This window comes from Scomber japonicus, chromosome 7 (genome assembly GCF_027409825.1).
Source record: "Scomber japonicus isolate fScoJap1 chromosome 7, fScoJap1.pri, whole genome shotgun sequence".
In the NCBI taxonomy this organism is placed as follows: domain Eukaryota; kingdom Metazoa; phylum Chordata; class Actinopteri; order Scombriformes; family Scombridae; genus Scomber; species Scomber japonicus.
In genome coordinates, this window is record NC_070584.1 from 15,226,600 (window position 1) to 15,239,688 (window position 13,089).

The 13,089-nt window shown below is 40.8% G+C and overlaps 1 protein-coding gene across 1 annotated transcript in view; it reads right to left on the bottom strand.

Moving 5' to 3' along the window:
* tle2b (TLE family member 2, transcriptional corepressor b) overlaps positions 1-13,089 on the bottom strand; it is a 78,186-nt gene that overhangs the window by 12,895 nt on the left and 52,202 nt on the right. The window contains 6 exon segments of the mRNA XM_053323177.1: positions 591-644; positions 2,008-2,148; positions 5,342-5,358; positions 6,763-6,943; positions 9,392-9,466; positions 11,247-11,309. Coding sequence (XP_053179152.1) covers positions 591-644; positions 2,008-2,148; positions 5,342-5,358; positions 6,763-6,943; positions 9,392-9,466; positions 11,247-11,309 — 531 coding nt within the window.

Consider the following 13,089-nt stretch of genomic DNA (forward strand, 5'->3'; position numbering starts at 1 on the left):
AAGCAGCATTACCCCAAACGTAAGACTGGCCTTTTAGTAATGTGAAACCACTGGTCTTTTTCACTTTATGTCATTGATTCATAGATTCTCAATAATCAAGCATGATTTGTCAAGTTTGTTTTTGGAAGTAATTCAGGTAAAGAACAGCATATGCATCCACAGTGCAGTTTAAAAAAAATTGGAATTAATGGTATTGAATACACACAACAAGATGAACTAGAGCTTTCACTGTATTTTAAACCTACAATAACTGATTTTCTTTACCCACTTGTTAGCAAATGGTTGCCTAAAAAATAAAAGTTTCTTGCCTTTTGTTTTTGGTCTCCATGAACAACTCAGTAAAATATCTGGCTATTGAGCTGTTAATGTTCCATTTTGTCTGTCTGGTAAAGTTTTTTGTATCTGAAAGATGCTTAAAAGCTGAGTAGAGTTAAGGTGAACCACAGATTTTGTGAGAATTCTCGGTTTTCATAACTACCATCAATACCTTACACATAGCCACTGGATACAATGTACATATTTAAATGGATCAGCGCTACTAAAATATGAGGATGTCAAAGACCGTTTAAATAATAGAGATAGGAACTTACCTCATTGGAGACGTCTACAACCAGATTGTCTTCACTCTTGTCTCCATCACTGTCCTGCGGGGCAGAGAACACATAAGCTGAGTAGAAATGTATGATCTCTCAATATGTGTTCATACTCAACTTTTATAATAAAGATGGAAACATGCACTAATGCACACATGCACACACACACAGATCGATATATCAATAACCTTGGCTGCTCTTTGCTTCCTTCCACTGTCTGTCCACCATGCTACATTTAACACAGAGATACTGTATATCATATACAGTATATTCTCATCAAACATCTTCCTCATAGAAACTCTATTTCAATATCTGTCTCATACACACACAGACACACGCACACACACACACACACACACAGTTGCTCTTTCTCCATCTACGGCAAATTTTCGCTCTCCCAGCCATCTTTCTCTCTGTAGCTCCCTTTTTCTGGGGTGAGAACGATGGCACTTAGTCACCATGGCAACAGCGCTTTGATGTGATCATGGCCTGATATTCCTATTGACATCAGTGTGGAGTGACATCAGTACCTAATTATACAGACCCAAAACAGGGCTATGTCTATAGCCTATTCCTCAAACAAAAATACAGAAAAAGCCAGAGAGAGAGAAACAGCAAAGGAAAAAGAGAAAAAGGAGAAATGAGAGATGGAACAAAAATGAAAACAGATAGTGAGAGGGAAAAGAAGAGAAATGGAAAGAGGCTGATAAAGAGGCAAGGACCGATAGAGAGGAGCAAAAGGCGAACAGAGAGAAATGGAAGATGTAATGTGGCTCGACAGAGAGAAAGAGAGGAAAAACATTTAGAAAGTGGAAACTATCCGTGCTTGTTCTCGCTCTAAACTAATGGGAAGATTTGGACTGTTGCTGTTGATGCCAAACTGATTTAGCTGGAGGCCGTCTTGCACAGACAGACTTGCGGTGTCAATCAATCCTCCAGACTGCAAACACACAGCCATCTAATTCATTACAGCTATCTGCCCTGGCCATCTCTCTTCTGGCATTACATCGCCTCTGGCTCCCTACTTTTCCCCACTGGACCCATCCAAACCAAACACGACTCTAATTGGCTGCGGCCCCCGACCCTAGTGTGGACTGTAATGTCATAGGCAATGTCATACGTACACACACAAATGCTATTGTGTCTTCACCATATACTGAATATGTGCGTGTGTGTGTGTGTGTGTGTGTGTCTATATATATATATTCTGCAAATGTGATACATACATGTGCACTAATGGCATTAAATAATTCAAATAGTTTGCTGCATGTTTATATGTTTATTGTTTGTTTACATGTAATATTTATGTCTATTTTTCCTTATATCCTGTGTGCACTGTGTCTTGCTCTCAGGCATCATTTAGGGCTCATCTCGTCTTACAAGGACAGGGACACATACAAACACAAACACGTACATATGAGTGTGACGGGAGGGACTCTTTGTCATCACAGCGCCTCCTCTTGGCCTCTGCTCCTCCCTGCGAGGAGGAGTAGCCTCCTGACGGGCCCTGACGCTCCTCGGTGGGCTGACTGTCTGTTGATGACACTGACTTACTCTGCAGGAAGGAGACATAAGCACAAATACAAGTGATGAACACTCAGACTGGATTAAACTACCACAGTAAGGAGAGGTGATGAAAGCTTGGGTGAAGACATCGAGATGCACATTAGACACAGTAACTAGCAAAAGATTAACATATCCGATTCTACCAATGTACAGGTCATAATGTGGAGAAAATCCCATAGATAAATGCGCACACGTGCACACACACACACACACACACACACACACACACATATACAGTCACTCTAAAGACATAAACTCACATAAACACAAAGTAAAGCATACTTGAAAGACAGCACATAAATGCACAAACACATATGATAACACAAACACACACAAGCAGATAGCAGGAACAGCAGACGCAAGCAGGACAGGTTAAGACCTAGTCTTAGAAGCAGTCTATAAAGCTAATTAGCGCTCTCCCCTCGACACACCAGTCCTCATGTAAAATATGACTCTCATTATTGGGCAATAAAGCTGTGCAGGCATATTTACAATACAGCCTGGCCTGGTGCTGTGAAAAGCCGATCAAAGCATTGTGTTGTTTTTGCGTAGGGGCAGGGGCCAGAGGTTCGGTGAAGGCCACTTGTCATTCTCTGTCCCCCTGTGGGGAAGACAAGAACAGAGAGGTTTAACACACCAATGAGTCACACAGGAAGGAGCCCACGGGGCCGACAGGAAGGAGCGCTGGAAAGAGGAGAGCAGAAACCACACAATGGACCTCAGTGCAGCTCAACAAACTTCCCTCTCTTCTTTCTTCTCCTTCTTCTCCTCCTCCGCCTTCTCTGCTCTTCTACTGGCTTCCTCTCCCTGTCCCTTTCTTCCCCTCCATTTAAAATTCCAAGATGTTTTACTGCTGCAGAGCCGCCACCCCCCCCCCCCCCCCCCTTTCGACAAATGGCAATTGATATGCATCTCTCCCCTGCATTTTCACCGCCCTCCCCTCCCTTCTCAAACGCTGTAATGCTTGGCTAAGTTCAGCACAAACCTCAACTCAGGAGAGAAATATTTTCCTGGTGCTTAACAATCAGCATTGTGTTTAGCAATTAAATTATGCTAAGGGTTTCACTGCACATAGAGAGTGAGGGAGGGAAAGTTAAGTCAGTAGCACTCTTAAATCATTTTCATTTTAGCAATAAAAGTCAGAACAAAGACCTGCTGGTATTTTTTTTTAACAACCTTACACTGCCTATTTTTCTTGTTTTTTTCCCCTCCTTCTTTAGTCTGCCTCTCTTTTTGCTTTTCCAATTTCACTCTCCATCTCCCTCTGACCCCCTCCTCCCTCTCTCTCTCTCTCTCTCTCTCTCTCACACACACACACACACACACACACACACACTACCTCACTCTCTCTCTCTCTCTCTCTCTTCTCTCTCTCTCTCTCTCTCTCTCTCTCTCTCTCTCTCTCTCTCTCTCTCTCTCTCTCTCTCTCTCTCTCTCTCTCTCTCCTCTCTCTCTCTCTCTCTCTCTCTCTCTCTCTCTCTCTCTATCTGTCTGTGTTATCAACAGTAACACTGATGAAGGCCAGCTGTCCATTGCAGCCAGTACAGTAAGGAAGTGTTCATACAGCTTCCATAAAGAAGAGAAATCTGCATCCACAGAGAACAGGACAAGCCATAGACGTCCACTGAATTTCAATCAGCCCATTTGCACTGCATTAATTCTCCAGGCGATTAACAGGGACTACAAACCTGATGAACACTTTCATACATTTCACAGCAGGATGAATTTGTATATTGTCTAAACCCATCAATTACAGTAACCTAAGACACCATCCTCTCACATCTCACTTTAAAACGTATTTAAAGGAGCGCTGAATCTGGATTATTTGACAGTACGTCAGTCTCTCGTACAAAAAAGCATCCTGCCTCCAACTTAATGAGTCATATTAATGTATCAGTACACACACCATCTTTTTAGAAGAAATACATCAAAAGGAGATGTCACCAGTGATTCTTGTTTCATCTTCTTTAGCTACTAATACACAGTTTCAATAGGAAACAAAGTTGGAATCACACTGAAATAGACTGTAAATGCATATTTTTTTGGTAGAGGTCAAGGTAAGTTCTTCAGTCTGTTAAAAGTGGTAGGACAACAGCAACATGAGGCTCTTTATGGTGAACAAGCATCATACTACATACATGCAACAAAGTCTGTTAGCCATGAAGTGTTCAGAACGTTTATCCATTCATGATGCAAAATACACACCAAGGACTAATTTGAACAAATTTGACTCTTTGCTCTTTAGCCTTCACCTTTCCTGCAGCATTGGCAATTATGCAGTGTTACTCTTACTTAAGAAACAACATTGCAGAAAATAATCTGTTGGGAAACATCTTATGAAATAGGTGTTAGTGGTTCATGATCTGTTAAGTAATGTCTGACGGTTCTTTGACATCATTTAGCAACCTCAGTTCTGATAAATATATATTTATATCCTGAATGCATAATACAAGTAAACATTTTTGAGCGAGCTCATTTTTACAGACGCTAACTGAAGTGGTTTGGGAAGTATTTGCAAATAACTGAGTTTTAATCTTTTCACTTGTTCTGTAAGTCCTCTAGATTATCAGACCATTTGTGATGCTGATAAACAAACAGTTGCTTGTTCATCCATTCACTCAGTTTGTACTTTCTTCCAGATAACAGCAAAATGCTGTGAGCTCAGATGTTAGTGTGATGTAGAAAACCTTGAGAAGCTCAAGGTTGATAGCACTGAGCAGCTATTGTGCCAGTGTTGAGCTGTTCTACTCCTGGCAGAGCTCCAGCAATACACAGCCTTTTTTAGAGGCCACTTTACAGTGCTTCTCCATTTCCCTCAGTTTATCATTGTCACACACACACAAACACACACACACACACACACACACACACACACACACACACACACACACACACACACACAGTGAAATGTGGGTATACACAACACTTACATCAATGTACACACACACACACAGACACAGACACAGACACACACACACACACACACACACACACACACACACACACAAACACAAACACAAACATACACACACACACACACACACAGAGAGACACACACACACACACACACACACACACAAACACAGACACACACACACACACACACACACACACACACACACAAACACAGACACACACACACACACACACACACACACACACACACACAAACAACTACTCACCCTGCTGGGTGCTCCCTCTGGGACGGGGCGGAGAAAGGGGAGGAAAGAGAACAGAGTAGAGGAAAAAAGTTAGATAGAGAGGAAAGGAGAAAGGGGGGGGAAAAAAAGTTTGACGTCAGTCCTGATAATAGTAACAACAGTCCCCCAGTCAGCCAAGGTTAGGCTGAACTATGACTGCTACTCTCTAATAAAGATACAGACCCACTATTGTGTGTGACTCCAGTCTCCTCTCTCTCTTTCCCTCTCTCTGTTCTCCATCCAGACAAAGCTTGCTGTCTTCCCCTGCTGCCTCTTTCCACTATCTTTTCACTCTTTTTTTCTCTTGTATATAAGAACAGAAACACACACAGCTGCAGACATGCATAAGCTCTCATACAGATGATTTACACATTGATCACTTTATCTCTCTTCCTTTCTACCCTCACTCATTCCTTTTTTTTTCTTTCTTTTTAGCTCTCGGTTTATTCATGAGAAAGTCTCTTGGCTCTGTGCCTGAAACAGAGTGCTAAGATAAGATATTCTATCAGGGTGAATGAAAGTTCATTGGGAGAAAGCGTTCCTCCTGCATTTACACAAGCGCTGTGAATGTGCCTGTCCATATTATGACAGCAATCTAAACATTGAAGTTCAAATTCTGTCCAAATGGTGAGTTACTCAACAAATTACAGAAATGATGCATGCCACAAATTACATAAAGCGTTGCTTTGCTTTTTATTTTCTCTACAATGATAAGAAATTAACTGTTTTTTAGTCTGCAGCTTTTCAGGGTTTCTCTCTATAGTACAAGCAGAGATATAAACATTTTTATCAATAACAGAATTTTTTGCATGTGTGAAATCTGATGGTTTCATTCTGGATGATTGCCCGGAGTCTGATACTCTGACCTACTTGTATTGAACTCACTAAACATCTTCTCAAAATATTCAACAGGAGAATTGATTTTCAACGATGAAACATTTTGCGTGTGCTAACCTGAGACAAAATCAAGTACACTGATTTTCACTTCACAACTACTACCATATACTGTCAGGGCTGCAGTGCCTTTAATGCAACAACCTCCACAGTACCATCAATCAAAACTGCCCCAATAAAGTTCTTTACTGTTTCTCCAGTTTAAACCAGGGTTGCTTTACTATGAACTCTCTACTGTGTTTAAATGGTGGCTCTACTGTCTTCTAGTAAATGACAGCATGCTGGCACCGACTTTACGTCACAGCATAAGAAAAGATGACCTAGTTTATTTTCAGAGCCGCCGTTGTTGATGTATTATATGTTTTCAGTGATGTGATTTTATTAGTAGACCATAGCGACTTAATGTCGGTGTTACCTCCTGTTCATCCTGACTAGGAGTCCACCATGCCATAGCAATTAAATCTGTATTTAGAGACAAAACTGAGGGTTCAAATTCCACAGTTCTTTACCTCGGAGATGTTCAGCATCAAGGTGGTTGCGGTCATCTTTAGAGGCAAGGTGGGCTGAGACCCCCAAGGCCCCGGTGAGCGCCAGAAGCCCTGAGCTTCCCGCACCCAGGGACAGGCCTGATGGGTGTGGCGTCAGGGGGATGCCAGGGGCATGGTGAGACAGGTGCTGGAGCTGCTGCTGCTGTGGCCACAGGGAAAGAAGGGAACGGGGATGGAGGGGTTGGGGAAGGAAGATGTCATACAAGGGGGTGGGTGGTTAGAGAAAACAGGGCAAAGAAGAGAAGCATATAAAATAAGCAGGTGACAAAAAAAACAATGGAGGAGAGAGGAAAAAAGTTAGAGTCAGTGGGAGTTTTGCTTGAAAAACAGTGGGCCGAGAGAGATGGAGACAGGGAGAAGGTAAATGAAACTAAATCCACATGGAGAGCTCAACAGTGAGAAAGGAAAATAAGATGAAGGAAGATAGGATGTTAAAGAGATTAGTGGATTAAGAGGTGAGAGAGATAGACACCAAGGACAAGAATGCAGGAAAGTAAAGGGGGCGAAGAAGGAAATTGAATTATCAACATTGACAAGGAAAGTAAAATGGAAAGCAATAAGAATAGAATAGAATAGAATATCCTTTATTGTCATTGTACAACAGGTGTCACAACGAGATTGGTTTGGGATCTCTTCCCGTGGTGTAATAAAAAGTCAAAATAAATATTATACATAAAGACAATAAAATACTTTAAGAGCTAATTACACACACACACATACACAGTCTATTGCACATGTGGCACTTATTGCATATGTTACATGAGGTAGATGTTGGATACAGTTAGGTATACACAGTGCTGAGGTACTGAGGGTGGGGGTGGGTGGTTAATTGAGAGAGAGAAAGAATAAGATATTGAAGCAATGAATGGGTTTGATAATAGAAGAAAGACAGTAGAAAGAAAAGAGACAAAAGACCAGGACACAGAGAGGGTGAATGAGAGGGGAAGAAAATGTTTAAGTTACAGAGTAAATGATGGAGAGAAACAGAGGGAAATCATGGTGGAAGCAATGGAAAGTGAAGGAGAGATAAATGTTAAGGCAGGAGATAGGGAGAGAGAGTAAATGAGTGCAGGAGGGAAGGAGAGTGCAGCGGAGAGAGAGAGAGAAAAGATAAGACATGGTAAAAACAATGGGAGAGGAGAAATGAGGACAGGGGCAAAGTAGGAGGAAGAGAATGATAAAAGATTATAAGAGAAGGGATGAGGAAAATCCCGAAAGAAAATGAACAGAAAGACAAAAAGAAATAGGAAAAAGAAAAACAATGAGGATGGAGAGCAAAGGAGCAGCTACAGATAAAGAAAGGCTATTATCCTGAGGGGAGCATTATGATGTGTTTTCGTGTGCTGTTTTGTCAAGCCGGTGTGTTAGACCTACAAACACACACACACAAGCACACACCTTAGAGACAACCGTGTTTGTAGTGCTGGGAGGAACAAAGGGTTTTAAGTAGACCGTAATGTGATCAGTGCTCTGACAAGCCTTGGAAAGCCCCATCCAGTGTGGCACTTAAGAGCATCATGTGTGTGTGTATGTGTGTGTGTGTGTGTGTGTATGGACATTATCCATATGTGTAGATAAGCTTTTGTATAATATGTTAGTGTTAGTGTTTTTGCAACATTGAATGCATGTGCACGGATGTTCTGAGTGAAGCTCTATGTTTAAGCATGTTGAGAGAGTCCAAACATGGTACACTGTATTATTGTTGGACAGTAATGTAACCAATGATCAGTTCAAATATAATCTCACTAGAACTGATCAACCTGATAATGATCGCAGTTTTCTGTCTCCCTCAAGAGTGACTAACAATGTTTAAGCACTACTCATTTTAGGATGTCATATTTATTTCTTCTTCTTGACTGTTATTACTAATTTCGCCAAGTGTAAGCAGCCTGTGAAGAGCAGTAATTGCTGATTAATTCTTAATCCTTGGCATATTCAATTACATCTTCTGAAATTATCAACAGGGCACAACATCACATTTACAGCTAACACTTCCAATATACCTGATTTTACACTACTGGAACACAGTCTCACTCAGTCTTGTATTTGCTGTTAAAGGTGCAGTGTGTAGTATTTAGTCTAATACTTATGTATATTACATTCCATTTCTGTTAAGTCCGTTCTACTAGATGCCACTAAATTCTACACACTGCACGTTTAAAACTGGATAAGATGCTACTTAATATCTGACTCTAAGGCCAGCTCACTCTGTGGACATAAAATACATAAAACTCAGATGCATCGAAAAATAATCCCTCAAAGGACCACCTTTATTTAGAAAACAGTTTGAAATGTTCCATTACCCGCATTAATTCATAGCATGGCATCGGCATCAAAGGTTCACAGCATTCAGTAGCGAAATAATCCCTGCCTGACTGAATCTCGATTTAGCGAGATCAATATCACCATCTGGAGTCCAAAAAAGTCCAAAGAGCAACATAAACACCTTGAGTGACGCTTACATTAATACTTCTGATGATCAATTTGTCTGATCTACAAATGATAATTATGATCGGTTCAAGAATGGGTGGAATATCCTTAGTTTGATATGAGTGCATGTGTGTCATCATGATGAATGGAGATGACTCACCCCAATAATGGCATTGAGTTCAGCCATGGTGACCTGCTTGGCCCTCTCCACTGCTTGGACCACCTGTTGCTGGTGCTGCACACACACATACACACACACACACACATACACACACACACACATACACACATACACACACAATGCCAGATAAAGAGAGTAAAGAGAAAGAAAGGTTAGAGTACATTAATATCCATGCTGTATGTAACAGTATATAGTGTAAATCTAATGTATGTTGCATGTGCTGTCAGGGAAAAAGGTGTAAAACTAAAAATGTATACTCTGTACAAGATGCATAAACATAAAAGTAACACAAAGCAAAAGGAACGAACTGTGAGGTCTGTGCACTTACATGCTCAAAGACACACTAACTCCAATCTCAGTTCTGTGTACACAAAATCCCAGTGTAATCAGTCACACAACTGCAAACATGTATGTGTGTGTGACAGTGTGACAAACACACACACAGAGACACACACACACACACAGACAAGCAGTGTCAATATTGATCAAACTGAGTTATGACCTTCCTGTCTTCGGGGATGCACATTCATCAGTGCACGCTCACATTCAGACAAAAAGTAGATTTGTACTCCTACTCACCAGCTCTCACACATAAAACCAGCGCACACTCAGGTACAGTGCACACATACACTTCACACATAAGATTACACAAACATGCACAGTGGAATAAAGCTAAGATACCAAGGATTCATTCCAGTTTATTCAGTTTTGTTGTCATGCTCATGGTCAGAGAAACAACACAACAATATATTTAAAATCAATTATAGTCCTGCTCCTCTTACTTAATTTGGTCATATTAAGCAGTCATAAATTAAAATATAGCTAGCTTTAAGGAGAAATTAATGGGGGCCAAGCACACATGCAGAAATGATGATAATGCTGTTGAGCGATAAGAAGGCACAAATTTAATTTTTTAGAATTGGCTGTGTTAACTTGGAAGATAATGGGATACAGATGCTTTAAAAAAAACTATATTACGCTTTAAGTCTGAGGTCATGAAGATTACAATGCCACACTAAGTATTTTGTATTGTTTCCAGTAACACAGATATCTCCCTTTGACCTTCAATAGATCATTTGGTTCAAATAAAGCACATGACCAAATATACCATAAAGGTCAGCAGATCATCAGCTGATGAGATGTTCCTTAAAGCAGGAAAGCTGATTTGATCATAAGGCAGTGAAGTAAACTGTATTTTCTGTACGCGTAAACTGGAATTAAAATGTTTATGATTGAAACATATAAACACTTGAAGCACATGAAATGATGGTGTTGTACAAGAGAGACATTTAGCTCACTTGTTTTGATGAATCTGATTGCACAAGACACAAATCATATCCTCATTCTGATTCATTTTGTCACTTTTACTTTGTGCCAAAAGTTCATTGTGCCAACAAAATAATTAACATGAGGCAACAAATAGGATCCAGCATCATTTAGTTTATTCAGCAGAACTGGAAAGAGAGGGAAACAGCTAGCCTGGCTCTGTCCAAAGCTAACAAAATCTGTCTAACACCATCTCTAAAGTAACACACTCCAGTCTTTGTGCTAAACGAAGCTAACTGGCTGATGGCAGGAGCTTCATATGAACCATTCAGATATCAGAGTGGTATCAATCTTCTCATTTAAAATAAGCATACTTCCTGAAATGTTGAACTATTCCTACAAAAGCTTTGTTATATGCAGTATATCCTGAATCATGTATTATTCTAAATGCTAAAAAAAGTGATACATATACCCCCCCACACACATATATGTGTATGGGGGGGTATATATATGTGTGTATGTGTATGTGTGTATGTGTGTGTGTTTGTCAGGCAGTGGTGACACTAACCTCTTGAGAGAGGAAAGGGATGATCTGAGCACAGATGGCACTGAGACGCTTGACAATCTCCGCCTGTAACAGAAAAGAGAGAGACGAAAGGAGTGAGAAAGGGATATACAATCATGTCACATATTGTCAGATAATAAGCACATAATGAACACAGAGCATATGATCCACCTTTACAGCACATTAAGCCTTTGCTGCATTAAAACACCTTTCTAATGAACAAGGATTTCTGTCAGTGACGACAGTAAGAGAAATGTGAGGGAAGGGCTCCAGTCATCATCTGGTCTTTTAACACCATCACACTCTCATTTAGCTCAGCCTCATGTGCTCTTACCCACTTCAGTTTTCCTCTATCTCTCTCTTTTTACTCTCAAACACACACAAACATACTGTATGAGCAAACAAACACACATTCACAAAAACCTCTCCACCTGTCACAGTCAGCTATTCAGTGCCATTACATTTGTCCATTTTCTAAAACTCGAAAAATCCATAAAGATGCTCTTTCTTGGTCTGGAAATGGTGAATAGCATCCTCCCTTACATTGTTCCTTGCACTCACTCGTCCACACGTACACACACACACACACACACACACACACACACACAACATGCACACGTAGGAAACCTAGTCACCATCCACAAAATACAGCTGCCTACACACACACCACAAGCATAACAAATACGCACACACACTCTCTCACTGTGTCTCTTACACACACACAAACACACGCACACACGCACACACACTGAACCTCTGCGGTGTGTCTAATTCTATCTGTCTGAGTGCCCTCAGCCTCATTTTGTTCCCTTCTTCACTCAGCCGTTCTCTCTTTTCCTACAACAGCTCTCACACTGAGCCATTATTACCCTATTCATCCTCTTCCTCCTCCTCCTCTCTCTCTCTCTCTCTCTATCCTCCCTCGCTGACTTTGTGTCTTTTTCTCTCATCTTTTTACTCTTCTATATTACTTGCTTTCTCTCCATTTTAATTCATCCTCCTTACTTTTTCCTCAGTTGCCCTTTTTTTTTATTTCTCTTCAGTGTTTTTTCTTGGTTACTTTAATATTTTCAGTTTTTCCCTTCCTTCTGTCTATCTTGTTTTCTCTCTGTATCCCTCTATCCTCACTAACACATGTTTCTGCTACTTAAAGATACTGGAGAGGGAAGAAAAAAAGACAGCAAAGGGGTGATGGAGGGTAATGCAATGACTGACAGGGCTGTATACACCTTCATACAAAGGCTCACGCAAGCACACACACACACACACGCACACACACACACACACACACACACACACACACACACACACACACACACACACACACACACACACACACACACACACACACACACACACACACACACACACACACACACACACACACACACACACACACACACACACACACACACACACACACACACACACACACACACACACGCACACAAAATCAGCCAGTCTGTCAGTTACAGACAGTCTCATCATGACTTCATGAACTAGCTATCACCAGGCACACAGCTCTGCTCCAAGGACAGCCTCATCACATTATACATGTATTAATGTATGCATGTGTGTGTAGGTGGTGTGCTTTAGCATCTTAGTGTATTTGGAGAGATATACATGTATGCTGTGTATGTCTGTGTGTGTAGAAAGGGCAGTGAGGGGAAAAAAAGCAATAGATGTGGAGAAAGAGAGAGAAAAAATAGATTCATGCACTTGTAATGTGCGTCATTTACCACTCTGAATAGCTGCAAAGAAATCTATAGGACTACACTACACACCATATAAACCTACTGTATGTCAATCATTTCCCTGTATATTCATCTGAATTCAGTTATTTTGT